General features: G+C 35.6%; 1 protein-coding gene across 5 annotated transcripts in view; it reads right to left on the reverse strand.

Annotated features, from left to right (window-relative positions):
• The window catches only part of RELCH (RAB11 binding and LisH domain, coiled-coil and HEAT repeat containing), a 79,022-nt gene that overhangs the window by 22,939 nt on the left and 30,238 nt on the right, over positions 1–25,845 (reverse strand). For 4 of the 5 annotated variants that reach the window (XM_040585709.1, XM_040585708.1, XM_040585710.1 and 1 more), the window contains exons 9-20: positions 23,801–23,876; positions 23,331–23,426; positions 15,815–15,927; positions 11,717–11,807; positions 8,713–8,784; positions 7,762–7,902; positions 6,916–7,080; positions 5,891–6,038; positions 2,997–3,153; positions 2,315–2,438; positions 1,187–1,235; positions 670–749 (exon numbers count right to left, since the gene is read on the reverse strand). In XM_040585709.1, coding sequence (XP_040441643.1) covers positions 670–749; positions 1,187–1,235; positions 2,315–2,438; positions 2,997–3,153; positions 5,891–6,038; positions 6,916–7,080; positions 7,762–7,902; positions 8,713–8,784; positions 11,717–11,807; positions 15,815–15,927; positions 23,331–23,426; positions 23,801–23,876 — 1,312 coding nt within the window. Of the gene's footprint in view, positions 1–669; positions 750–1,186; positions 1,236–2,314; positions 2,439–2,996; positions 3,154–5,890; positions 6,039–6,915; positions 7,081–7,761; positions 7,903–8,712; positions 8,785–11,716; positions 11,808–15,814; positions 15,928–18,430; positions 18,560–23,330; positions 23,427–23,800; positions 23,877–25,845 lie in introns of those variants that run through there. The other variant, XM_040585713.1, reaches the window with a different exon arrangement.

Genomic DNA, 25,845 nt, shown 5'->3' on the forward strand with positions numbered 1-25,845 from the left:
AATCTTCTTATGAACTTCAAAAATGTGGTTTAAGAACAAGAACGTACAAAGCAAACACAAGAAGAGACTATTTCTGTATTTTATCAACTAAGCACATCCTCATGCATAAATTACCCAAATTGTTTTACTAAAGAAACTTTAAGAAGAGTACTTAAGCACTTTCATGGCTCCTAACAGTTTTTGATTACTCACAGTTGACTAAACATTCCTGAGATGAAGTATTTCTTATTTTTTCCTGCAAGTTGCGTACATTCCGGTCCATCACTGCTGGTTACTGGAGGATTTGTTTTAGTGTTTATGGAGTGTTTAATTCAGTACTAGGTAACACTACAATTGTAAGACTCCAACGATGTTCAAAATGTCAATTTACCTGCTTATCTGTTTCAGTAAATTTTATTGAATTAAATTATGGTTGCATGGGTCACAGCTAAATGGCCAAGAACCTATTTATGGAATAATATTAATATTTTTCATAGAGGCACAAGGCACTAAATGATCTGAATGTAGTAGACAACCGGACCAGAAAACTTTGCTTTTTACTGTTTACAGCTGCTGACTTAGTACCTATATTCAAAGCACGACAGCACTAAGTTTTCAAAGAAAAAAGTAATATATTTGTTTTAAAAAAGTTTTACTTATTATTATAAAGAAAGAAAAAACCAAACCTACCTGAATATAACATGTAAGGACCCCTGTTGCATAGATGGGAACTGTGGCTTTTGTTAGCACTCCATTACCTGCTGTGGAATCTAATGAAACACGGTGAAGTATTTAGGTTTTTTATATACATACATGTCTCTGTACGTGTGTGTAATATATATATGCTGTGTATTATAAATATTGTAATACATATATATAAGGTAGACATGTGTATTATAAGTATTACAGATGTATTAACTTTTTAGATATACATGAAGAATTTGGATACATATGTATGTATATATACGTGCACATGCTGTAAAATAATCCTCAAGTGGTATTTGGATTTGAGATTTTATTTGTATTTCACACACAAAATGTACAACTCCAGAGTGTTCCACCCAGATTAACATCAGATTTTCAGTATTTCAGAAAGATGACAAATTTGAGAACTGCAGACTGGAATGTTATTTGAACACGAGATTGACAATTTTCTTCAGTTGCAGTTAAGATCAACTTTTATTCCTTTGAGTGAAAAGCTACTTACCTATGTTTTCCTCAGACAGTCTTAAGATTTCCTGGAACTGTGGTTTTACCTATATAAAGGATGATGAATCCCGTGTAAGAAAACTTGTTACCAGTGTCAATTAACTTAGAAAAAAATTAAGAATAAAACCAAAACCACTACCAAAACAGGAAAAGGATATTTTTAAGGGAAAAAGAAAGAAAGAAAAATTTAAAAAGCATATCCAGCTTTTACAAAAATTGAAAGTATGACATAAGAGTAAAAATTTCTATTGAGTACCCACACTGAGGTAGCAGTATTTAGCAATCATGATACTGAAAGTTGAAGCCTCTTGGCAGCATGCTTAGTTGGATTTTAGGGTTTACGGTTTTACAAAGCTATGTGTAAAAAAACCCAAAGCTTTTGTTTTACATCTCTGCTGTCCATGAAGTGCTCTCTTCCAAAATAAAGCTGTGATAATCAGTACCATAACAATTCCATAGAAGCAAGGGTTCTAAAGATGACTTACAGAAGGTGTTTTCAAAGACCAGAAACTAGTTTTAATCTCCTCTTTAGGAGGCAGCACATAATGCTAACATTGTTATTTTATCTTCAGATAATCCTCTTTTGTTTCATAATCTGCTTTTAAAATATTTTTAATTATATGCAGAAATTATTTTTTAGAGAAATATGATGTTCTTCCTTGATAAAAATGTTTAGATTTCATCTATAGAAAATATTTCGGACAGGGAAAGCATAAATTTTACATGTCAAATCAAGTACAGGCTGTACTTATGTACACCAGACATTGAATAGTATGCTCTTCTGAAGAAAGAAAATTGTTAAATCGCTAGGCATTAGGATGACCTGTCCCACGCTCTATGCCATTCACAAAAAAAAAAAAAAAAAAGAAGAATACAGTTAAAAAATTCCAAATCCTTCCTTGTTTGGCAAGATGAGAAGTTATTCCTAAACAGTCAAAAACAGAAATCAAAAGGATGCAAACAGAGGTTTAAAACCAGCAGGTTTAAATGTACTTATGGAAAAGCATCAGTGTGACCTGCAAATACAAATGGTCACACAAAGTGTGGGTATTCAGACACACCGTAAATATGGAGAATATATATTATCAAGGTAATATTGCACAGAATATTTAAGGTAATATCTTACCTTAGTGTTTGTAAAAATTTTCCCAAATGTCCTACAAAATCTCCAGAAAAATCTGGAGAACTCATGGACACAGGCAGTTGATGCTACATTGATCTTGCCAACTATTTCTATAAGCTGTGGTAGCCTAAAAAAATCAGTAAACAAAAGTATATTAAACAGTACTCTGATCTTTTGTTTTTCTCCAGTTATATTTGCATAGATTTACTGTTTAAGTTAATATATATAGACACACAGAGCAGTATTGGTTCCACTAAAATTATCTACGTTCTGCACAATTCTTGACCCTTGAAGAAAGAAAGGGTTTAAGTGCCAGAGAAGCCTGACTTGTATTGTCAAACATCTGTTACTGCAGAACAGTATATTTCATAAGATACTCAGAATACAATATTAAGTTCAACAGAGAATTAAGTATACCAGCGCAAAGATGAAAAACAATTTTTTGCAGGAAGTAGTTATCGACACATTCTGCTAGAAGGTTGATATTTTCTGAATAAAATCAAAAGTCAACTCAGTATGAAAATTAAAACGCCTAAAAAATTTCAGTCTTCTCCTCTTTAATAATTCCTAAACACAATCATAATAAAAATTCTTATGTTTCATAATTGTTAAACATAATCATATTAAGAACAATTAATGTTGAGGCATTTGAAAATTAGGAATCATAAGATAAAAATTAACTTACAGCTGATTGACTACCCATAGCAAAGTCTCCCAGCCTGTGGTACCCTCATGTTCCAGCTGATAGTCATACAGTTGCAACAACACTGCTAATTGTTCACGGCTTCCAATGATGATGGCCACATCCTGAAGAGGTGATACGGGTCGGGGAAATCTAGTGACTGTAACAGCAGAAGACAAGCGATCATGAACAAAAAAAAGATGAAAACACCTTGGAGCTGATGTCAGTAAGGTAGCTAAGAAAGTCTGAATATCTCTAGTGCCTTCTGTGTAAGGTTATCAAATTGCCTTTTAAAAACCATGGAGTTAAACCCACCTCTGAAAAGGTTACATAACCCTCACTACAAAAAGAGAAAATGCTGTCCCGGGGAGATGACGGGATTATCACCAGCATAGCTTCATCAACGGCAAATCTTGCCTGACCAACCTAGTGGCATTGTGTGATGAAGTGACTATATCAGGGGATGGATGCCACTTACCTGGACTTCTGTAAGGTGTCTGACACAGTCGCCCACAGCTCTAAACTGGAGAAATATGAATTTGATGGATGGACGTTTTGGGGGATAAGGAATTGGCTGGATGATGTTCCAGATGGAACACCTCTCTATTGAGGACAGGCTGAGAGAATCAGGGTTGTTCAGCCTGGAGAAGAGAAAGCTCTAGGGAGACCTTACTGCAGCCCACTTTTTAGTAGGACCTGTTGCAACAGGACATGGGGTAATGGTTTTAAACTAAAAGAGGGTAGATTCAGACTAGATATAGAAGGAAAAAAAAAAATTTACAGTGGGGGTGGTGAAATACTTGAACAGGATGCCCGGAGAGTTTGTAGATGCTCCATCCCTGGAAGCACTCAAGGTCAGGTTGGACAGGGCTGTGAGCAACCTGATTAGTCAAAGATGTCCCTGCTCGCTGCAGAAGGTTTGAACTAGATGACATTTACAAGTCCCTTTGAAACCAAAACATTCTATGATCTCAAAGACCACACTGCAGATTTACAGTAGTGACTTGCAGACAAGGTTTCCTGACACTTGTTGCTACACTTTAACTATCCAACTGTTCCAACTTTCATATATGAAGTAGATTTTGACACTCCCCACTCCCTTTCCCAGCTTCTTAATTATCTGAATTACCAGAAGAGAGTAATTCACATGTAGAAAGACCACAAAAAAATTCTAGACCATTAGAATATGTGGAGATTGAAAGTCTGCCACACCAACATTGCTTTTATTATTTGCAATTCATGCCAAGCACATTCAGCAATAAAGTTAAGCAACAAGAATATCACCTTTCCTACTACAAAATTCAAAAAAGCAAGCCTGCACCTCCTGCAACACTACCAGACTAGTCAAAAGTACGTAAGATTTTTTTTCTTCCACTTTTATGGAAGAAGAAACTGTCAGACAAGGCTGAAGACTGAAGTTTTTGAATTCCTTATTTTAGTAGTAGCCGCCCAGGGAAAAAGTGCTCATCTTCAAATGACTCAAGTCAGCTGGATGAGTTTTACCACAGCATGCTTAACATTTTCACATTTATATCATACAGTAACGTACCATTCGCTACTTTCCAAATTCTCCTTTAAAGTTGTTACCCTTTATTTATATCTCCACACACAGCACTATTATCGTCATGTGCCAGGTATTACCAATATCTTTAAAAAGTGTTTGTAACAGGAGAAAACATTCTACAGGCTAGGATTGCTGATCCAAGTATAACTTCACTATGAGGCCATTCAGTCTGCTATTACATAGATACATAGCAGATGGTGAAGCTCCTGCTCTAGGCTGTGTTTTTCCCACTTCATAAAATTTGTTCTTTGTGAGAATATTAACTGAAACTGAAGCCAGCCCTTCTTGAACCGTTATTAGCTATTAGTGGAAACAAATTCTTCAGAAACCTTTAGGAAGTCCTAAGGATTGCTTTGCTTTCTCAAAAGCTTCTTCTAAGATGTAGAGAGAAATAACTAGAGGTGAAATAAAAACTTTTTTGGTGATAATAAGGTCTCTCAAGCATAGGAATGAGTGGAAAAAGGAACCATTACTTAAGGACTTGCTAAGGAGACCAATATGAAAAAACATTTAAGAGGCAAATCAGAAGGCAACACTTTTTTTTTTTTTTTTTTCCCCCCTTTCACAATTTACGATGTATATTAGGAAAAAAAGTATTTCATTGCAAGACTCTCGGTGGATTACATAAAGCCATGTCAGGGCACGAAGTAACCATTTTGCCTGTAACACTGCTAAGTAAATACAGAAAAAAATTGTTCTCCTTTACTGGCAAGCATTTCATAAATATTCATGACTTACATATCCTTCTGCATCAATAAGTCAATACTTGTACTTAGTTAAATATCTGCTAAGGCTTCATGTCAGACTGATTTCTTTCACAGGAATGAAGTAGCAGCAGAGGGAGGAAACGAAGTATAAAAATGTTTTCCCCAAAAGGGAAACACAGAACAAAGAAAAACGTTAATGACAAATCAAGACAAATTCTCATATACTGGAATCTGCCTTTAAAAAAATAAATTATTCTCTCTGTCAACTCAGCAACATTAAAGAAAGAAAATTCACAACATGACAGAGGTTCCTGGAACTCCTTTCTCTTTACTTGCTATATATGAAATACAAGATAAAGAACAGGTAGATTAGGGAAAAAAAGCTTGGGGACAATAAACTTAAATTATTATTGTACGGACAGTGTGCTATAAAAATCTAAAGTTTACACATATATTCTGCAACTTGTATTTATGTTGTAACCTTAAATACACACAAATCCCAAGTAACCATAGACTATGGACTACTTCCTGAAATTATTCTCTTGCAGTTAATATGGATTTGAGATTGGTCAGTGAATTATATTTAAGTTTATAAAAATTCCCCATACCAGAAATTAATCATTTACCTTCTATTTGTGGTACTTCTCCCTGAAGTTTAGCCTTGCTTGTGAAAGGTGCATTCTGTAGCACCAGTGCAAACAGTGAAGGAATCAACGACTGCAGAGCAGACAGATACATGTGGAGCTTATGTTCATCCAAGCCATGTTCTCCTTCCTGAAAAACAGGACATTTAAAATTTTTGGTTTGGATGATCTGTTGCTTAGGCATTTATTCCCTGGCAAGAGATCAACACATCTGTGATGAGCTTCTACACAAAGATTAATTACATAGTAATTTATCCAAACCACAAGCTTACTTTGTGTGACCATCAAAATCCCCTTAAGTCACTTCTACTCAAAAGATTCAAGCAATATAGCCTTTGGCATTTAGTAGTTCATAACAATGAACATACCGATATTCTGAAAGTACATTTTCCAGCATATTTTAGAAATGTGAATCCTTGGTCTCATATACCAATGAATCCAAAAACTGAATAAACTAGTCACCCATACTCTGAAAGCATCTTGGTTAAGTGTGTTAGATTGTTACGAAATATCTGTAAAGTTTTGGAAAATACGGTATCTACCAAATGAAGCGTGCACACAAACTGGCTCATAATTGCAAACGACCTAACTAAACCATTTAATTCTACTACTTTTTTTGGTTTGTTTTGATATGTTTGGTTTTTGATATTGCACATCATTAAAAACTACACCATGTGATACTTAAAACGTTTAAATATAGGGCAAATACACTCAGAATAACACATATCAGGTCACAGCTCCAGGCAAGCATTTACTGAACTGCACTTTGATTACTGCGCTACAAAGCAAAACATCATTAAATTAGAATATGTTTCTTTTGAGGGGTTTTGTGTTCTTCCCCCCTTTTTCAAAGGACAAGTAAAAGTTATGGAAGTACAAGAAGAATCTCCTAAAATTTTTCCCCCATAGAACATAAGTAGTAGTTATTTACATTTTCGTATTTTTTAAAAAAGCCTGCATATATAATAAAGATACAAAGACAATTTTCCGAACAGCTGAACACATACCCTGAGCAATTTTTCAATTTTATTAAGCAGTGTAGGTATAAGATGGAATTGTAAATTTCCCAGTTCTGTTGTCCAGGCAGCATAAGCAGGTAAAAATACCTGATGTGTTGCACAAACTACACGTTCTGAAGGGTCTCCTAAAGCTGAAAGCAGCAGTTCAAAGCCCTGGTAGAAGACAAGAAATAACATAATTTTCCTAGAGTTTATGCTAAAGTTTCCCACACAAACTGTGCAGAATAGAAAAAGATTATGATCCGTTTTTAAAATGCTACACTAACAAAAATAAAACAAGGTAGTACATGGAGCCCTTTCAACAGATACTCCCACCACATTTACAAAGGCAAACAGTGGGTGGTTCAATGACCCCGCTAGTATTTCTCTACAGTCATCAGAATCAATACAAACACATTTTACCACTCTGCCTTCAAGAACTCAAAGACAGGATTACAAGTTCATCATTTTCACTTACCTGAAACATTACTAGGCAGTATTAAATTGAACTACAAGTTGGCTTTGTTGCAGGAGACAAATCTCTGTTAGCAAGCGATGGTATCATATCGGCTAAGAGTATCAGGTGGGCAATGAAGTGGTATGTTCTTGAAGGCAAACTATGAATTATTAGAGACGCTTCTGTATAAGGCTTACACCTGAGATTCTAGTTATACTTCTAAGTATATGTTTTCTTTTTTGTATTGGTGATACATTAAAAATCCATATTGATATAAACCATCAACATTTTTAAAAGTATCTGGAAGGATTTAATAATACATGAAATTATCTATCCCCCTATTAATGAAATAACTATAGAAGACATTTTATACATACAGATCCCAAACTAAATTATACCTGTTGATATTTGTCTGGATCATCAATATATCCCATAATGATGCCAAGGCTTTTGATCACAGCTTCTCGTACCAGATCTGCCTTATCTTCCATTAGCATTTGCTGCAGCATGGAAAGTACTAACGAACTACGAATTTCTTTCTGTTTGTAAACAAGAAACATACTTGTTAAATCAAATGAAACAAGACATGCAGGTTTATATCAATTTATATAAGTAGTTTACACTGTATAAGTGCTCACAAACAAAATTAGTTCCTCCAACTATAGATCCCTTTATGAATATTACACATTCAGTTTTCACAACAGAAGATGTATGTATTTAAAATGTCAGTAGCCTCACCAGAGAGCCTTTTGTCCTACTAATCACAGAACTTATGGAACCACAAATAACTAACAGCAAAAAACTACTACAGGCCTAGACTTAAACCAGAATCTTTAATAACTGCATTACTAAATTGGAGAAGTGAGTTTTTAATTTGTCTTTTTTTCCCTCTTTCTCTGAAGCTTCGTATTCTAGTTTGCCACTGACTTAAATTTGCTGCTTCTTCTGACTGGCAGCACTCTTCATGTAACATTCCACAGTGTCCGAAGAATTACTGGATCATCATTAGATCAAAAAATTATTGCCAAGTATTTTTTCAGTGGTTATTTCCTTAATTAGTCCTAACTAGCTTTACTTCAGCTTCACTGAAACAAAGATGATTTTTTCAGAAGATACTGTTTTTAGAGGCATTTTATAGCTATACGGACCTGTATTCCTTTATAATAAGCCATGAATGCTTTAATGTGATTTATTGAAACTCACACATGTGATAGACAATGTGACTGTTTATGACTAACAAATGCACGTGGGAACATTTAAAATGATAAAGGATGTTTATGCAACAGATTTTCACATTGCTTTCACTAGCAAAATATTTAGAGTCAGTATTAATACACTGTTAAGCTTACTGGAAGGTAAGGTGCTAAAGCTCCACAGGATTCCGCTACCAGTAGCCGTCTCTCTGGGTATTTGTGGTTGATCTGGTAAAGAGAAACAGAATGGCTATTTACTTTGCAGTAACCAGTATTCAAAATGTGGTTCAAATGAACTCCAACCGAGGGATACATCTGCACCTCTTAGATAAACATTGACTGTGCCTGTAGAAGTTGCATATGGGTACTAAGCAGCCCCAGATTCTCGCACTGAGGTATAAAGGCTAGGCAGATACAGCCTTCTCTAGTTGTCCTACAAAATAGAGCTTGTAGTCAGAGAAGAATTAGAGAAGCGTATATGTATATGCAGTAAAAGAAGTGTGGAAAACAGTGTATGGGCTGCTGTACTCTAAAGAATATGAGTAACTTCAAAGCTGGCATGTCAAGAAATATTTTGTCTTGTGTAGCCCTCCAGGAGTGCTGGTTCTCCAAGAACTACTCAAGTGCCCTCTAGTGCTCTGAGCCAACCGGTGTAGCATAGCTGCCTAAAGTCTTGCTGAGCAATCAGTCAAAAGACACACATACTACGCTAAAAAGTATCTGCATGATACTGAAGTTCTGCTCTCAAACATGTCACGCCTCTAAAATGTGACTGAAAACATCTCCTATTCCCACGAACCTCTTGATCCTGTGCTACCTCCCCATTACCACTCATAGTCCGTTTGAAAATTCTGCCTTACAAATTTGATATTGACACTTTGGAACCCAGTTTGCATCCTGGTGAGGTCAGCTTTAACGGCCAGTGTAATGCTTGTACAAAGAAGCACGTAATATGTTTCAATATACTTCGGGAATATAAAAAATATTTAGGGTAAAAAGATGAGAGAGAAATATGAACAGTTTGATCCTGTCAGATAAAATAGGGTATGTGCGTGGTGCAACTATTTCTCTCTTGCTATGCAGTGTATAGCCTTGGTAAGACACCATCTTACCATGGAAAAGACCAAGCAACTCACTGCCTTCTTTGTCTCGGTCTCAGGCATGGAAGAACGTTCTTTGAGTGTGTTTATCATTATTTTTTATTCATCAGTAGGGCACCTGTAGTATTTTTAAGTATGGAGGTTTCATAGATGAGAACCATTACAGGCACGCAACAGGCTGCTTTAATACCTATAGTATCTTTGACTTATGTGCCATCTTTCCAAATGCAAATTCCCTACTGGTGAGAGAGATACACTTTCCTTTCTGGAGCTCTGCCTACCTGAGGGAAACAGCAAAGGCTAGTTTCAACTTTAGGTAGACCAGCAAGGCAATATAAACATCACCCCCGATATTGCAAAGATATACTAACACATTGGAGGAAAAAAGGACTCAAATTTCTGAAAGGTTTGCAATTCAGGGAAGATTATTAGCCCTTGGAAACTTAACTGTAAAATGTTTACTACCATTTATTTTCCTTTTGTCTTTAATAAGCAGCAGTACAATTTTGAAAGCAAATAAACTGGTCACTAGTTCTGAGGGAACTTCCAGCATTCACAGATCATTGATCTAAACACCAGTGAGTCAGCTACTGAATTTTACCTGCAAAGAGCAGGTAGAAAGATCATATAGACTAGCTTTGTAACTCTGCACTCCACAATGTGTGGATGAAAATGCTGAATCTTCTGAGTTCCCAATCCTCTGCATCTGTAAATAGACTCTGGTTGGAGACCAACTGCATGAATGCTTTCATGATTAAAGCATCTACTGAGAAAAGGCAGAAAATTATGTGTATTTTTGAGTTCCTTCTACAAATTCCATCTTGTGACAATGAGATTCAGCTGGTATTTTGCTGGAGAATAAAATGACCTGGTTTCAGTACTGCCAACAAAATCTAGCAAACTGCATTAAATAAGTGCATGATGACATATGGCTTGGCAGCCTGATATGCTGTACTGTTACAGTTGGAATTGTTTCTTGCTTGCATCAGCAATTAGCAAGAAACTAGTATGATAAAGATGTGGTCTTACTGAGGTAAGACTTTTTGTTAAACAGTTTAGATTTCATGAGAAGGCCTAGAAAACAAAATGTGGTTTATTTTCTGTTCAACTACTATTGCCATGAGTCCTTCATTTAATCAATAGATATATCAGTCACACGTATAAGCACAAATGCTGCATATACTATGTACTTCTACTGTCAGAAAGTATTAAGACTATTAAAGCTTGGACTTTATTGTGAAACACAGATGGTTGCATTATGCAAGAAACAGTTGACAATTATCAGACCAGAAAGACTGTGCCATGAAAGTAAGCATTACCAATCTGTCATGGCTTAGTTACTGACTGTCTTTTAGGCAATGACGAGCTCCCTTTTCTTCATTATGGTAGGAAAATACCATGCATTTTCACCTATACTCACATTGTTCTGTTTCTATACCTCAGTAAGAGCATTTCAGTTTGGTCATTCAGTTCTATCTATTAATTTAGGATACCTGCGGAAAAGGTCATTGTGATTCTAGAAGTCACATGCAAACTTCAGGCTGATCTTACAGGTATAAAATCATGCCCATCTATGGGGGTCTTATTTCTGACTACTTCGATCTTTAATTTTCTGTCTGTTTAAGAATTTAAACTAACTGAAGTGTGGATGCTGCTCCAGAGACTTAATACAATATAAAAATCAGCGAATGAAAATGGATTTCCAACAGTCTGGAAATTGCAGTACAAAGGCAGTTACCTGGCAACAGGTTAGGCAACATTGATGATGGACACACACATATCTACATTTCAACATAACAAACATCTAGAGGTGTATGCAGTCAACTAGAATCTCCAGATAGCCTTTGACAAATTTTATGCTTCTGAGCTCCTTTTAAAGTTATATAGAAGTATTTATATAGTGAGGACAAAGAACATCCAAATAGTTCTCTGAAAAATACTTTAAACTGCCATTCATTGAAAAAGAAAACCAAAACCAACTTCCCCCTCAAACAAATACAACTCAAAAATTATGAATTTCTAACTTATTTTGCAGTGTAAAGCACAACTTAATCAGTTACCTGTTCCCAACACTGTGGTAAAAGCTCAGCTTCTACACGTGTTGGTCCAACATGTCGGGCAAATGCCACACACCCAGTCAGTATCATCTGTCTGAAAACATAAATGCAAAGCTTTAATCTCTTTATAAGTCAAGTTCTATCATATGTAAAACATACTAAGTTAGGAAAAATAGATGCTGTCAGGCACTAGGTAATTGTCTACAGTCAAAATTCCACACCATACACACTGACTTAAAGGCTAAACCTTAAATTGAAAGCTGCACTATTGTCCCTGTTCATTGCAGGGGCGATTGGACTAGACGACCTTTAAAGATCCCTTCCAACTCAACTTACCTTGTTTTCTATTTAATATGCCTTTTCCAGAAACTTGCAAATCCTAAACTCCATGAACCAGACCCTGAGAATCTCCGATTTGTGAATGTCCGATTTCCTAATGTCTGAGATCAGGAATCTCTGACTAAACCTCATTTAATTCTTACTGAATACTATGATTCATCATGCAGTAAAAGGATCTAGATTACTTAATACTATCATACTATCAGTATTTTAGTCAAGTACACGTTCTGCTTGTATTTATAGGCATTCATGAGATTCAATGAACTTTGTTCAGAAGTAACTTCTTTTGTGACATGGTTTCACAACATTCTAACATGCAAGTTTCTTTCATCTCTCCCAAAATACTGGACTTCACTCTTGTCAGAAATCTTCCAAACCCCATTATCAAAGGGAAGCAATTAACCAATCAGTAGTATCTACAATCACCTGAGTAATTTTTATTTATATTCTTGCCTTTTTTAACTTTCCTCAAAGTCTGCAAGAAGTCACTGTAGTTCCACCAATTTCATAGACACAGAGATGTTTTTAGAATTTCAATAAAACTGTACTTAATTGTCATTTGTTGCTTACTTAATGAGTGTTTATCTTTTAAGGATTTTTCACTTCTATTTTTCCTGTTAATAGGACTCAAATGATAGCAACTTTCCATGCAATTCACTAGTGCTATTTACTGCAGCGCCTGCATCAACAAATAACCAGTTTGAAACTGTAACACTGTAACTGGACATAAGACTTTCATTTTATCACCTTCACAGTAAGATTAGGACACCACTAAGAATTTGTTCATTATTATTTTGTGGAAAGTAAGCCAGAATTAATTTGTTACCAGTTTAGTGTCATGTCTGAACTCCTAATTATTTACTGCAGCTAATAGTATGCCCTTAAGGTTGAAAGGCAGCGATTCTGCTGGTTATTTCTTAACCAGTTATACAATACATTCCCATTAAAAAAACCCAACAAACAGAACCCCAAAAACCCCTCATTCACTTTCAGAATCTTCTCAAGGAGAAATAGTCTATCAGAAAGAAATTTTTTTCCTCTCTACCATGTACAAAGAACTAGACCTTTGCTCAAGGTAAAAAGGTTGGGGGAAAACAAAAATGCAGTGATTAGATAAGAATCAAGCAATCAACAGCTGATATGTGATAGCAATATGGAGCCAAAAGCCTGTGGCAGTTCCGAGTTCTACAAGAAAGAAAACGGTTATCTGAATAGCTGTCTTGGGTTCTACATGCTGCACCTAATCACAGAATAGGGCAACAGAATATACTTTTATAAGATATTAAAAAAGTGAATAGCAGAACACAGTAATTGCTTGAAGTCTTCTGCATCAGAAACTGGGAAAGCCAAAATATATACTTTTTTAAAAAAATTAAACCTTCCCTTCTCAAAACAGTTCCGTGAAATCTCAAAATTAACTTGGATTTCCTTTTGACTTGCCTATAAAATAGGGAACTTTAAGGTATTGCAAAAATATTAAAAATTAACGTTTTGAATATTTTATTGTAACCATCTTAAAATTATATGACAAGAGTCAGTATTTCAGTGGAAGGAAAGGTTGTAAGGATCTCAACAGGTCATTGAAACAAAAGATGTTAACACTAAGTTGCTGCAAAAATTGCAGTCAAGGCTGGATATGGGAAAAACTTTTTTCTACTTATTGTCATAATGATGTCTTTTGTTAACAAGATCCTGGGAATGCTTTCCTAAAAGAGCTCTTCCCAGGTTATACACTTATGACCACTCAGGCAGGAACACAAAGCAAATCAGTATGATTCAGCAGAGCACTAGTTTGCTACACCAGTACAGAAACCACAGCGAAACCAAGAAGCAGACTAGAGGAACAAGGCAGAAGGTAAGAGAACAGACATAATTTAACACTTCTAAGCTCTTTACAGAGGTTTTAGAAAGTGACTGCGTGCACTGGTATGCAATTCAATCTTATATTACATAGTTCAAGGTTCAAGTTGCTCCTGAAGGTTATATTTTAAAACTTCTAGAGTTTTTCTTAATGTATCAGCAAGTTATGTGTGTTCTCTAAGAAGTGATATCACAACACCAATGAAAAGGCATACTAGATACACTAAGCTTAATGTATTTTAGCTTCTTTTCATTAAGAGGGCTGCTTCTGGGTACTTTGCTTGGAAATCTTCAAGAGTTCACATTCTGAACTATGTTTTAAGCTTGTCCTAAAGGACTCCAATGTTAATCTGACTTCTTCATGGCTCCTTAGCTTCCAAAATCAACATAATTGCCCAGAAAGAAGTTTAAGTAAAGCTAATACATAATTGTTTCTTTGCAGAAGAAAATCTGGTAAACGTTCTGAAAAGTTGAACAGTATCTTAAGAAGCAAAGCCTTGAATATAAAAGTGGCCTTGTTAAACGTAATGTTAGTATACAAGTCTATAGCAACATGCTTATCTGCGTGCACCAAAAAGCCTTTCACATAGGCAACAAGTATTCTGCGGAAAGCCTGTATGATTGTTAACATACTTTAAAAGGTGAAATGTTTTAAATAAAATACTTATTTTAATGGGTTCATTATTAGAAACACAATGTCACATTTCAGCCTCTTGCATTTACCAAATTTAAAAAGTCAACTTGTTATCAACTGCTACTTTAATGTATAATTAGGCATGTACTGTATAGCAGTAGGTAAACAAATAACATATGAGATAACACCATTGCTCTGGTGACTAAGCTGAATGTCTTTGCTTTCTTCATATCGCACAAAACAGGACTGCATCTTATTTTGATTTCAATCTGCATGGTTCCACTGTGCTACAAGTTCCTTTTATTTATGCACTTTTTTTGTCTCCAAAGCCGTGCCTTACAATTGTACCTCATCTCTAAATTTTACCACGGGAACTATTTAGAAAGACACCAGAAGAATTTAGAACGACTTCCGTTCAGAGAATCGTCAGGATAAATGCTTTCCACCTATTTCATAAAGCTTACTTTGCCTGAAGACAGAATAGAGCAACGATAGATACAGATGCTTTACAAAACATCTCTAATGAAAATAATGGCAGAGCTACAGATAAAATATGAAAAATCTTTCCACAGTCAGAGAAGGAAACATACCAGCTAGGGTACTGTCTTTCAACCTTAAGGATATTCTTATCAAGAAACGTACAAAGTCAGATTTCCTGAGTACTAAGGAAGAACTAATTTTATAAAACAAAATAAAAAGTATTTTTAGACTTTGTTTTAGACTTTTAAGACTTTGAGACAAAGTCCTAAAATAAAACAAAGATCTTAAGGCTTGCAGGAACGAAATCACTGCTTCAGTCTTCTGAATTTTTTATTGCTACCATAGTACTGAACAATAAGTAGGAAGAGTACTATTTCCTCATGCTATTTTCCCCAACTGAACACTAACTTAAAAACATATAGATCACTAAGATACACTGACAGAGGTTTAAAAAAAGCTGCTCTCATTTCTGTATCAGTCATTGCTAAGAATTATCATCTTAAAGCTCATTTTAATGAAGCATTTCAATTCATCTTTAACCAAAACGGAACTGGAATGTTACACTATAGCTTATCAAACGCATTCTTACATTCTAGTAACTAGAAAGCACAAGTCATGGAAATGGAAAATCCCGAAGTCCACATACATTTGTCAACGCTATACCAGCAAATTATCAGCTAAAGTGAAACTTGGTTAAAATCATGCAATAATAGCGAGTTTCTATCAGTTCTACTTCTTTGACAAAGAAAAAAGTTCCTTCTTGTCCCGCAACACAAACGCAAACACACCTTTGCTCATCATCTGGTCGTTTGATCAAATTGAACAGTATGTGTAGAAGCTGATCTCTCTCTTTGGGTTCAGGATGGAGGCAGGCTGTACACAGTATGAGTGGGATCAATTCCTAAAAAGTTGTGGGTAGCGGAAAATCAAACAAGGTAAAAATGCTTTGGGCATATATTCATTAATGGCAAAAGAACCTAAGAAGATAAATCTAGCCACATAACATCAAAACAGAGAGGATGTTTTAGGATCTTGATCTCTTATTAAATGACCTGAAAAAAGCGAAGGACTACAAAAGTTAGAATTATTTTCCTGCTAGGAAGGATCAGGGGAGAGAACCAGCACATAAAACAAAAAACTCTGCAAAGATTACAAATAACATACGCAGGTCACCTGTAACCAGAATTAGGGGACAACCATGGTTTAAATTTTCTTCGCTACCTACTGAACTGAAACAAGCTCTACAGATATCTATGGAACAAAGCTCCTGAAGAAAAAGCTATTTCTGATGCCACAGAGTTAAAGATTAAAATTTCCAATTTAGCATGCACACAGTTTTGTGCACAAGTTTGAACTGAGAAACATGTATCGGTAAAGGTGACTGCAGCCAGGTATCCTGTATTTTGTGTTGACTGAGAACGATATGGTTTTAAAAAACTTTTTTTTTTCTAATAAAGAGGCAATATCTGAAGCTGAATTTTCTTTTTAGAGCAATTCAATTTCCTTAAAGAACAAACTACCAAGCAAATACTGTGTAAAACATTGACTGAAAGAACATACACTGCTGTTCACAACAGTGAGGACCTCCTCCTTCCTAAATATGCCTTCAAAGCTTATGGTATTCATTCCCAGAAGAAACAAACATTTCTAAAACATGGACTGGAAGTCCCTTTCCTTGACCTTATTGACACAAGCCTTCACTCCAACTGAATTTGGAAGCCATACAATTTCTAAGTGGTTTAATATCCTGGGGACAGAAACATCACATTTGGGAGGTCAGGGGAAAAGAACAAGACAAACCTGGGTGTCTGCAGAGAACACATGGGCAACCAACCTGGAGACTTTCTCTCCCACCTGCGACATACTTTTAATCCCCTTTCATTAGACAAGCTTTGTGACAAACAAGCAGATGACAGTGGGAAACACTTCTGGAGTTACTAGGAAAGACTATACAAAACCTGGAAAAATCTATAGTTATTTGTAATAACTTTGCAGGGAGGTGCCAATTTCTTGCAGAGATTCCAAGCGACCTATTCATGATATTCTTGTGAGTAAGCCTATTAAATAAGGTGGACATTTGGAAACAACAGTAAAGACAACCTCACTGTTCAATTTGCATTTTCCTGAACAGCAAGTGCTAAGTTTATTTTAAACATAGAACAATACTCTATTTCAGAGCACTGCCTAAAACAGTCAACTCCCAATATGCTTTTGTTTTCATTCTACAAGAATTCTACTCAGTGTACTGTTTTCCCCCCCTGAATATGGACTGAGACATCCTAAAATGTATTTTAAGATTCTGACAGGTATTTTGGCAATATTTAACCCAATTATGGTACAGATTAGGGAATATATGACAAGACAGTAGAATGAATGTGGAAATATCCTACCCACCACATAAAAATCTGATAGCACAGAAGGAGAAATAAGAAACAAGTTCGAACAATTTGGACATTTCTACTTCTCAATGTTTTGACGTGAGACAGTTTTTGGGTTTGTTTTTAAATAAGTGTAGCATAATGTAAAATAATGTGAATGGAAAACCTGTATTAAAGAAACTTAACAAATTCATCACACAAATAGCTAAATATCTTCTTTCAGATGAAAGCTCCTTTTCATCTACAATTTGCATGTTGAATTTTATTTTTCGGATAGTTAACATTGAGGTTTTGCCCACTTAAAAGTTCTGAGAAGGTGGAGGGCTTAGCCTATTTTACTTTTTTCTTCATACTTCACAGAAGTGTCTTCTCTCCTGGGAACACTGTTTTAACTAAAAAATTTTTGAAAAACTATTATATAAAAATAAAAAAAACCCTCTACCACTCTAAATATCCCTACTTATACAGCTTTTTTAAAGGCAGAATCAGATTGCAATTTGTAGATGCATAGCAGAAGTACTTCAACAAAAAGATTATAGCTCACAGAAAAACCTTCAAATAAATAAAAAGTGTTACTTCACCAGGTTCTAACTTTTTGAAATCTACTCTAAGTTCACATTATCCAACTGCTCTTGCAGTTATTCTTAAGTACTCCTTAGAGAGTTGTTTTTTTTAAATATACCCCATGAAATGGGACATCTATGGTTTTTTTATGATCGAGGGTTTTTGTTTGATCTGTTGAAACATAACACTGACTTCACTTTCCTAGTATGTTTGAGTACTTACACAAAAATATCAACTACTCACTCCAAACCTACTGCTAGATTTGAAAACAGTGCCATGAGCTTTTTTTTTTTGCTTCTTTTCAGATTTAAGAAAGTTAAAAAGTTGTCTTTTTCCAGCTAAGTCTGTATGAAAGGAAAGTACCTCTGAACGTTTACCTAGATACTACCACTACCTTGTGTGTAAGGCTAATGAGTAACCTAACACTGTTGACGTGGGGCAGATACAAGGCTGGTTCTTTACCTTGCAGAAAGCTGGTTATTACAGCTGACGGAATTAGCTGTATTCTCTTGTCCATTGGTCACATTCTTTCATGCATACTATGGGAGAAGAGAGTGTTCTCTGCATCGCTGCATCAGTGCTTCTACAGTTCCTTCTATTAAGGGGAGTGGAGAAACAGTGAGAAGTCTTGAACAGTGTTTTATGTGCTCCCTATACACTTAATGGACAGGAAAGTAAAACTGGAGGTGAAGGGGACTTTCTGTGGGACCAGAAGGACAAAACTGGTCTCATAGATGGACAAAACAGGTCAAGTGAAGTCTGCCAAAGACTTTAAAGGGGACAGATTCTTCTCGGGATATCCAGGATGATTAAGAACAAAAACAGGTTCAAGCTCATGCCTTTCCTGTTGCTAAAGGCCATGCCTTAGATCTATAGACTTGTTTAATAAATCTCCGATTTTTCATTCTCAAAACCAGCACAGAAGTGCTGTAGAAAGTGGTAATTTTCCAATAAGATCCAGTAATATTAGCATTTGGCTGTTTAAATTCAAGAGGAAAATTGATATCATTGTTATGGAGACTGTATATAATTATTAATAATCAAGGAGAGGACTTCCAGTGCTATCTGAAACACTCTGCCTTCCTTGGGAAGGAATACCACTTGTGCTGACAGTCATAGAGCAAGAACAAAAGTTTTTAAAAAACCAGCAACTCACTCTCTATTTAATTTGGGATCCTTCCTAAACGTCCTGTTCATTCCCGAGTCTCTTTTGCCTCTGGCTTAGGAAAACCAACTAGTTTACGTTGCTGTTAGTCAACAATACCAGGACTGATTTTCAGGAGTGCGATAGTGTTTTCCTGTTGGATGCCAAGCAGACTAACACTGTAACATTGTCAGCACTTGCAACTTGACGAAATAAAACATCAGGTGTTAGAGGTCTCACCTCTACTACTGAAAAGGCAAGTTCATATCTGAGGCACTTCATCTGTGAGCTACCCAGATGTAGAATAGAGAGAAAAAAGTTATTTTGTTTTTACTGTGACATAAGCTATGTACAGGTGAACAACAGGCAAGGCTATGAAGCTGACCTAATGCTTCGTGCTGAACTGAAGCGTCCCATCTTCTCTCTGTTCTACTGCATAACTGTCCATGCAGGTGTCTCCAAAGAAAAACTCCTAAACAAAAACAGCCCCACCTCACCTCCCCAACCGAAACCAACACCCTACACAAACCAGAAGAGAACAGCAAACAGGCTGTGGTCAACACTACCCCTATCTTTTCAAAAGAATCTATAGAAGCCTACCACAATCTATATTTTACAGAGTAACAGAAAGCATTTTAATTGTTCATTTAAATTTTTCTATTCTTCCCTGTTCTGTGAAACAGAAACAGTCATTTAAAGATACCGATAGCTGACAGTTTTCGTGCCCAGGAATTCAAACCTATATACCTTTATCCATTTTCAACCACAAAGACATCTGCTTGACACAGTTACTGGAAACATCCACTTAAATATACTGCCAAGCTCTGACACAGCATTCTTTCACATTTTTTAACAAAGCCAATACTTTAAGGCTTTTAAAGAACGACTGAGATGAAAATCTGTAGTAAGATATTCAGCTCTACTGTGTTTTAAGAGACAGCTACATACAAAAAGGGCCAGAGAACAAAAGTGCCTCGGTGATGCCTATGTATAGTTACTACACGTTAACGTGAACAACTTGAAATCTACATTACTTTCTTTTAGCTGAGTCAAGAATGGCAGCCATTCAGAGTCTGCAGATTCAGCATTTTCTCTGCTTTAGCTTTACAACGGAAAAAAAGAAAAACTTTATTCTTAATATATTGAACACTGTATCAATAATAGTTTCTCAGTATAAAAATTTAACTGTGCACATTACTACCATGGTTATGCTAAGTTTGCATAACATAAATGAAAGTTACAGAAACTAACCTTGGAATAATAGGTGAGATGAAAGGTATAAATAATTAAGGAAAAGTGTTTCTTGGTTAAGAACAAGATTAACAAGATCCTGATATTAAGTGGAAAAGTTTACTCTGGCCCAAACTCCATTAAAGGTTGAAGTTGTACATACAAACAAGGTTACACCTGTTACCTAACAAAAAGATACTCATTTTTACATCTTAGAAAGGGTGAGAAACCAATTCTGCCTGATCAGTTATTGCAAAAACTTTAAAAGATTGCTTTTCTCCAATTAGAGTTTAGCCAAAAGAATCTTTTTATGGTGTACGTCTTTACAAATGGAAGGTAACTGATTTTATTGTTTTTAACCTTAAATGTGTTTTAGTTTTAAGTGGTAAAAGCAAAACTGAGGAAGCAGATTCCAATGCAGATTAAATTTTATGAACACAAGTTGGTTATCTGCAAAAAGCGTTATCACAGATTGTGTACCCAGCCAAAGGGCTTTTTTATTTGAAAAACAGGTTTTTAGCATTTTGTTACTGTTCATTCCAGTAACTATTTGGCTTGCAGTATCTCTTTTGTTTCTAAGTGTATTTTCAGATTCAAATCTAAACATTGATATACATGTTTTCAAGCAGTTAGGATAACCTTGACACTTGGAGTAAAAACAAAATTAAATTTGTATGTTAACATATTGTATTTTAAATTATTTCAGGAATTTAATCTATATTACAAATTATTGATTTTACCCAGTTGAAGTGCTCTCTTTAGAAACAACTATCTCCTCAGTCACCCTACTCAATACTGTTTTTCCTTCTTTCTTATCTTCCATCAGACCCTAAAGTACAGACATTGAAGAATAATGAAAACTGCACTAACACAAAAATAACATCTATTTCAGAAATGTGTCAGACATTCTGACACTAACTGGTCACTCAGAAGTCAACTATAGTATTTACAGGACCACTTATTACCAAATAAAGCAGGCTGCTATTGACCTTAACAGGGTTAAAAACATTGCTGAAAAGGCTTCTGAATCTCTGATAAAGGACAATACCTACTAAGAGACTGTCAATCTCCACAAACTCAGTTTCTCCAAAATGAAAACATGTGGCACAACATTTTCAGTTTAAGATTTTGCAACCAATTTCAACATAATGGATGCTTAAAGAACAAAGATAGGTACTTTAGGGCATCATCACAGAATTATGTTTAATTCTTATGTCTCACACACTGACAGTGTAAGACTTTAAATACTACCACTACCTTTTCAGAGCAGGCTGGTGATCACTTCACATTATAACCTGAAGCTGTTATGAGCATTTCTTAAAATAGGGATCTTTTGGTGTATGTTACACCATTCTCTGTAAAACTGTGCTAAGACTCTCTCATGGTAAAGTTGGTTTTGGACAAGACCCAAAACTGTACCTTGATGAAGAGAGCTTATTAGGTTAGCTTGTCATAATATTGATATTAATAGATACTAACAGATGGTCTACCCAAGTTTTCCTTCAAATTCCACAACTACATCTGAAAGAACATTACAATAGTTATAACAACAGGTGGTAACTAAGAAAAGCTATTTTTAAAGCAAATTTCAATTCTTGGAACATTAAGCAACCCATGCAATCCAGTTACACAATCCTCACTTGTGGATTTTTCAAATTGAAACAGATGATTCATTTAAGGCAAAAATATATGTAATCAAATATAACTTCAACTGTAAAACCAAGTAAGTAGGGAATAGCCTAAAAGGTCACCAAAATATTAAATGCGTTACACAGATTATGCTACAAGCTGTGAAAAGAAGCCAAAATACCACATCCTGCCAAGCAGAGGGAAGGAAAGAAATAAATAAGAAATCAGAAATTAAGCACTGATCCAGGAACATTCACAGAATTATTCTGAGAGACTATCAACAGAACCATTTCCAAAGCACCCAGTTAACACCCCTCAACCCTCAGAAAAAAACCCAACCTTTTTATTAAGTCTGAGTCTTTCAAAACATGGTACATCTCAAACTCGCCATGTGAACAGCTGATAATTACTTGTATGCTATAAAATTTAAGATTATAGGATCAGTACGAATTTCTTGAGGATTTTTCAAAGCTTTAGAATGAACTTATGCAAAACGCACTACTAAGTCTACCATACTGTAGGTCCCCTCAACAAGGACTTAAATTTACTCAATGAGCTATGCTACTTCAAACCCTTTAGTTTGGCGTCAACTATAAGGCTGCTGGATTTTTGTTTGCTATGTTTTCTTATTTAAATTTTTTACACATTTGGTAATGTGCAATATTTACAACAAAGCAATATAAAAACAGTATTTTTTTTTCATCTTCAATCAGTCTTCCTTTTTACACTCTATATAGTATGAATGATTATGCAAAATACCATCTTCATTTACATTCAAAATAAACATTACATTTTCATAATTTTATTTAGCTTCATTTAAAATTTAAGGACAACATATCAGCAAGATTGCTAGTTTTCTTATGAAGGGGTCTTTTTGATGAACCTGTCTCGGCTAATACATGGAGCCTTCTAGAAAAAGACGGTAAAATAATTTTTTTGTTGAACTACATAGTGCTGAAAGAGAACCTGAAGATTAATCCTTATAAAAACCGATAGATAAAATCAACCAAATTTGATGTTTGAACTTATACCCTCTGCTATTTATAACACAAATTAGCCATGGTCTTCTCTAACAAAAACATTTGTGCTACCACAAACAGATGGACCTACAGTAACAGTTAGTGCTGCTGAATGCTAATGGGTGCCTTAAGCAAAGGAAGAATTATTAGGATACCATGCAGCTTTACTGAACTCACCTGACAGAGGTGTAAAACCATTTTCTAGGAGCAGAGATGCATGCACAAAAGTAAGAACATAATTGCAAGTAACAGACTTTCATGAAATTAAGACATATCATCTTCAAAATGAACAAGAAAACATCCTGGTAAGAATAAAAAGTAAAGTTTCAGGGTTCCTCACCTCTCGCTTTGCAAGCAGCACATTAGGAACAATATGAGGCAGGCAGCGTCCCAACATTAACATGACACTTTTTTCACTGTCTGCAATCCGAGATACCTAGAAAACAAAGTTATTTGTTTGCTTTTTTCAAATGAAGCAGAGGAACAGAAAAATATCCTTTCAAAAGAATAGTAAGAATTGCAGCAGGCTGATCACTTACCAGAAAATACTTAAATTACTCACACACATTAAGCCTTATCTGGCAGTATCTTCAAAAGCATGAATCCACTTGTAGAGACTCAAAACTTCCCAGTAATTACATATTTATCACTAGGTTTCATATTTAAGCTAAAATCTGAAAGCACACCCTTAAGTTTCATGCACATTAATTTCTCCATTTAAGTCTTGTTTCAAAGCAGTTCTTGCTTGTTTAACTATTGCTGCCATGCAGAATAGAGGATCTTCTAGTTTAGGTCAACTGGGAAATATACCTCTGATCCCAAACGGCTGTCTGCTGACATCCGACAGAATGACAGTAGTGCCTGATGGAAAGCTGGTGACAATTTCCTGAAACATCGTCAAAAAAGGAGAGGGGGGGAAAAAAGCATAGATCAGAATGTGACTGAACAAGTCCCTTCACTCTGGTTTTACCAGCTAGAAAAAATGACATTCAGAAAGCATGTTTTAAGTGAAGCATACTGCAGAAGTTTTTGTTTAAAATTATCTTTGACTTTTAGGGTGTTTAGTTTGTAGCAAGAAAAAAGTGGGTGTCCTAGTTAAGAAGTTACTTTCACTTCCAAAAAAATGTAACATGTTTCATACTGCTGCACAGACAAAAATAGGACTAAAGCATAAAGAAAAGGAAGCTTTAGCAATACAAGAGGAAGCATGTAATTATGCAAACTGGTGTGTGTGTGGGGTGCAGAAATCACAAGAAACAGTATTTTTGCTTAATGCTCTGATTCTGCACATTGTATAAATACAAGCTTTAGGATTAAATACAGATTGCTCAACTGCCACTTTGGGATCTAAATGTTGCATTCAAACCTATAGCGAGAACCTCAAAACTAACCCTAAATTGTGGCTTAATCCCTAATCTAGATGTGTGTCACTGCCTCATAGCCATGCACAGCACCAGCCAACACAGCCAAACTACTCAAAGCCTTAAGCATACATATAAAACCCTGATAAGAGTCTCAAAACAACCTTGTCCAAGGTGGATAATTTAGCAGAAATGTTCTCAGAAAACAATTACTAGACTGACCATTACATAAGCGACAAGCAGCAGCATCTTATTTTCCCCATAACAATTCCCTCTGCCTTATGCGAGGCCTGTATTTAGATACTAATCTAACACTGCCTCATCCACTATGCTGAAAGAGGGAAAAAAACCCATTTGTCTTCCGAAACAAGCACAAAAACCATCTCATTCTATATCATCATCTGCTGTTTGAATCCTCTAATGGCATTAGAGGCAAGTCCTATTTCTTATGTGGAAAGTGGTATCACCTTTCAACTCAAAGATGGTATTTTGTGCACCTGAGCACACAAAATCCTATGCATGTGCAATTATTTGTATGGACATCCATATTTTTATCTGATAGATTGAAAAACTACACCGTTTATAATAGTAAATACATAAACATTCACCATTTTCTAACCAAAGGAGGCACATTAAGAATCCAAGTTCCTATTTATAATTGTTTAAACCAATCCAGGATGATAGAAGATGAACATAGCAGAGTAGTTTTCCTCTTCTGTTTACAAAATATGATAAATAAGAATTTATGTTTATTACTTTAAATCCAGTTTCTTTCTTGACAGCACGGGCTTTTAAAACACGATTTCGATTTTAATGAAGTAAGTCTGTTTTAATTCCCGTCAGCTTGATATTGTGCAAGGCTTTACTTTAAAATAAAGTTACTAAATGACTCAGCTGGCAGTGAGTTATAAAGGACCTCTGTTTAACAATGTTAACCCTTATTCTGTAAAATTATTCTTGAATGACAGATTTAGAGGATCTACTCAAGCCTTTAAGGTTTATTTACACTGGGGGAACAGGAGCAAATATTGCAAAGCAGCAGCTTAACATTAAGAGAATGGCAGGGTTTGGGCCAGCCCTTTGCGCAGGCTGTCCTTCACCTCAGTGTCTGTGATGCAGAACATCAGATCCTTCCCTGTTTGAAACCTTAATTAAAATCCTACATAAGGGCAAAGTTTTATCCCCATTTTGCAGAGACTCAAAACTAAGTATGACAATGTGTCACTGAATTTCCCAATGGGTTAATTAACAGCGAGCTCTGGGCAGCTTGGATCCTATTACGATTGCTGGCTATATTCAGAGTAAAGAAACCTCCCTCCCTTTGATGAAGCCTAGTAAAATTCTTGATAGCTATGCTGGGCAGAAATGACGACAGACCCAGGCCTGTTGCACACAAGTCAGTGGAAAGTCTTGTCAAGGACCAACAGATGCCAGTATTGAAGATGTTCAAATACAATAAAGTATGATGAACAGAAAACCCAAACACTGCTATTC

Source organism: Falco naumanni, chromosome 3 (genome assembly GCF_017639655.2).
Source record: "Falco naumanni isolate bFalNau1 chromosome 3, bFalNau1.pat, whole genome shotgun sequence".
Lineage (NCBI taxonomy): Eukaryota > Metazoa > Chordata > Aves > Falconiformes > Falconidae > Falco > Falco naumanni.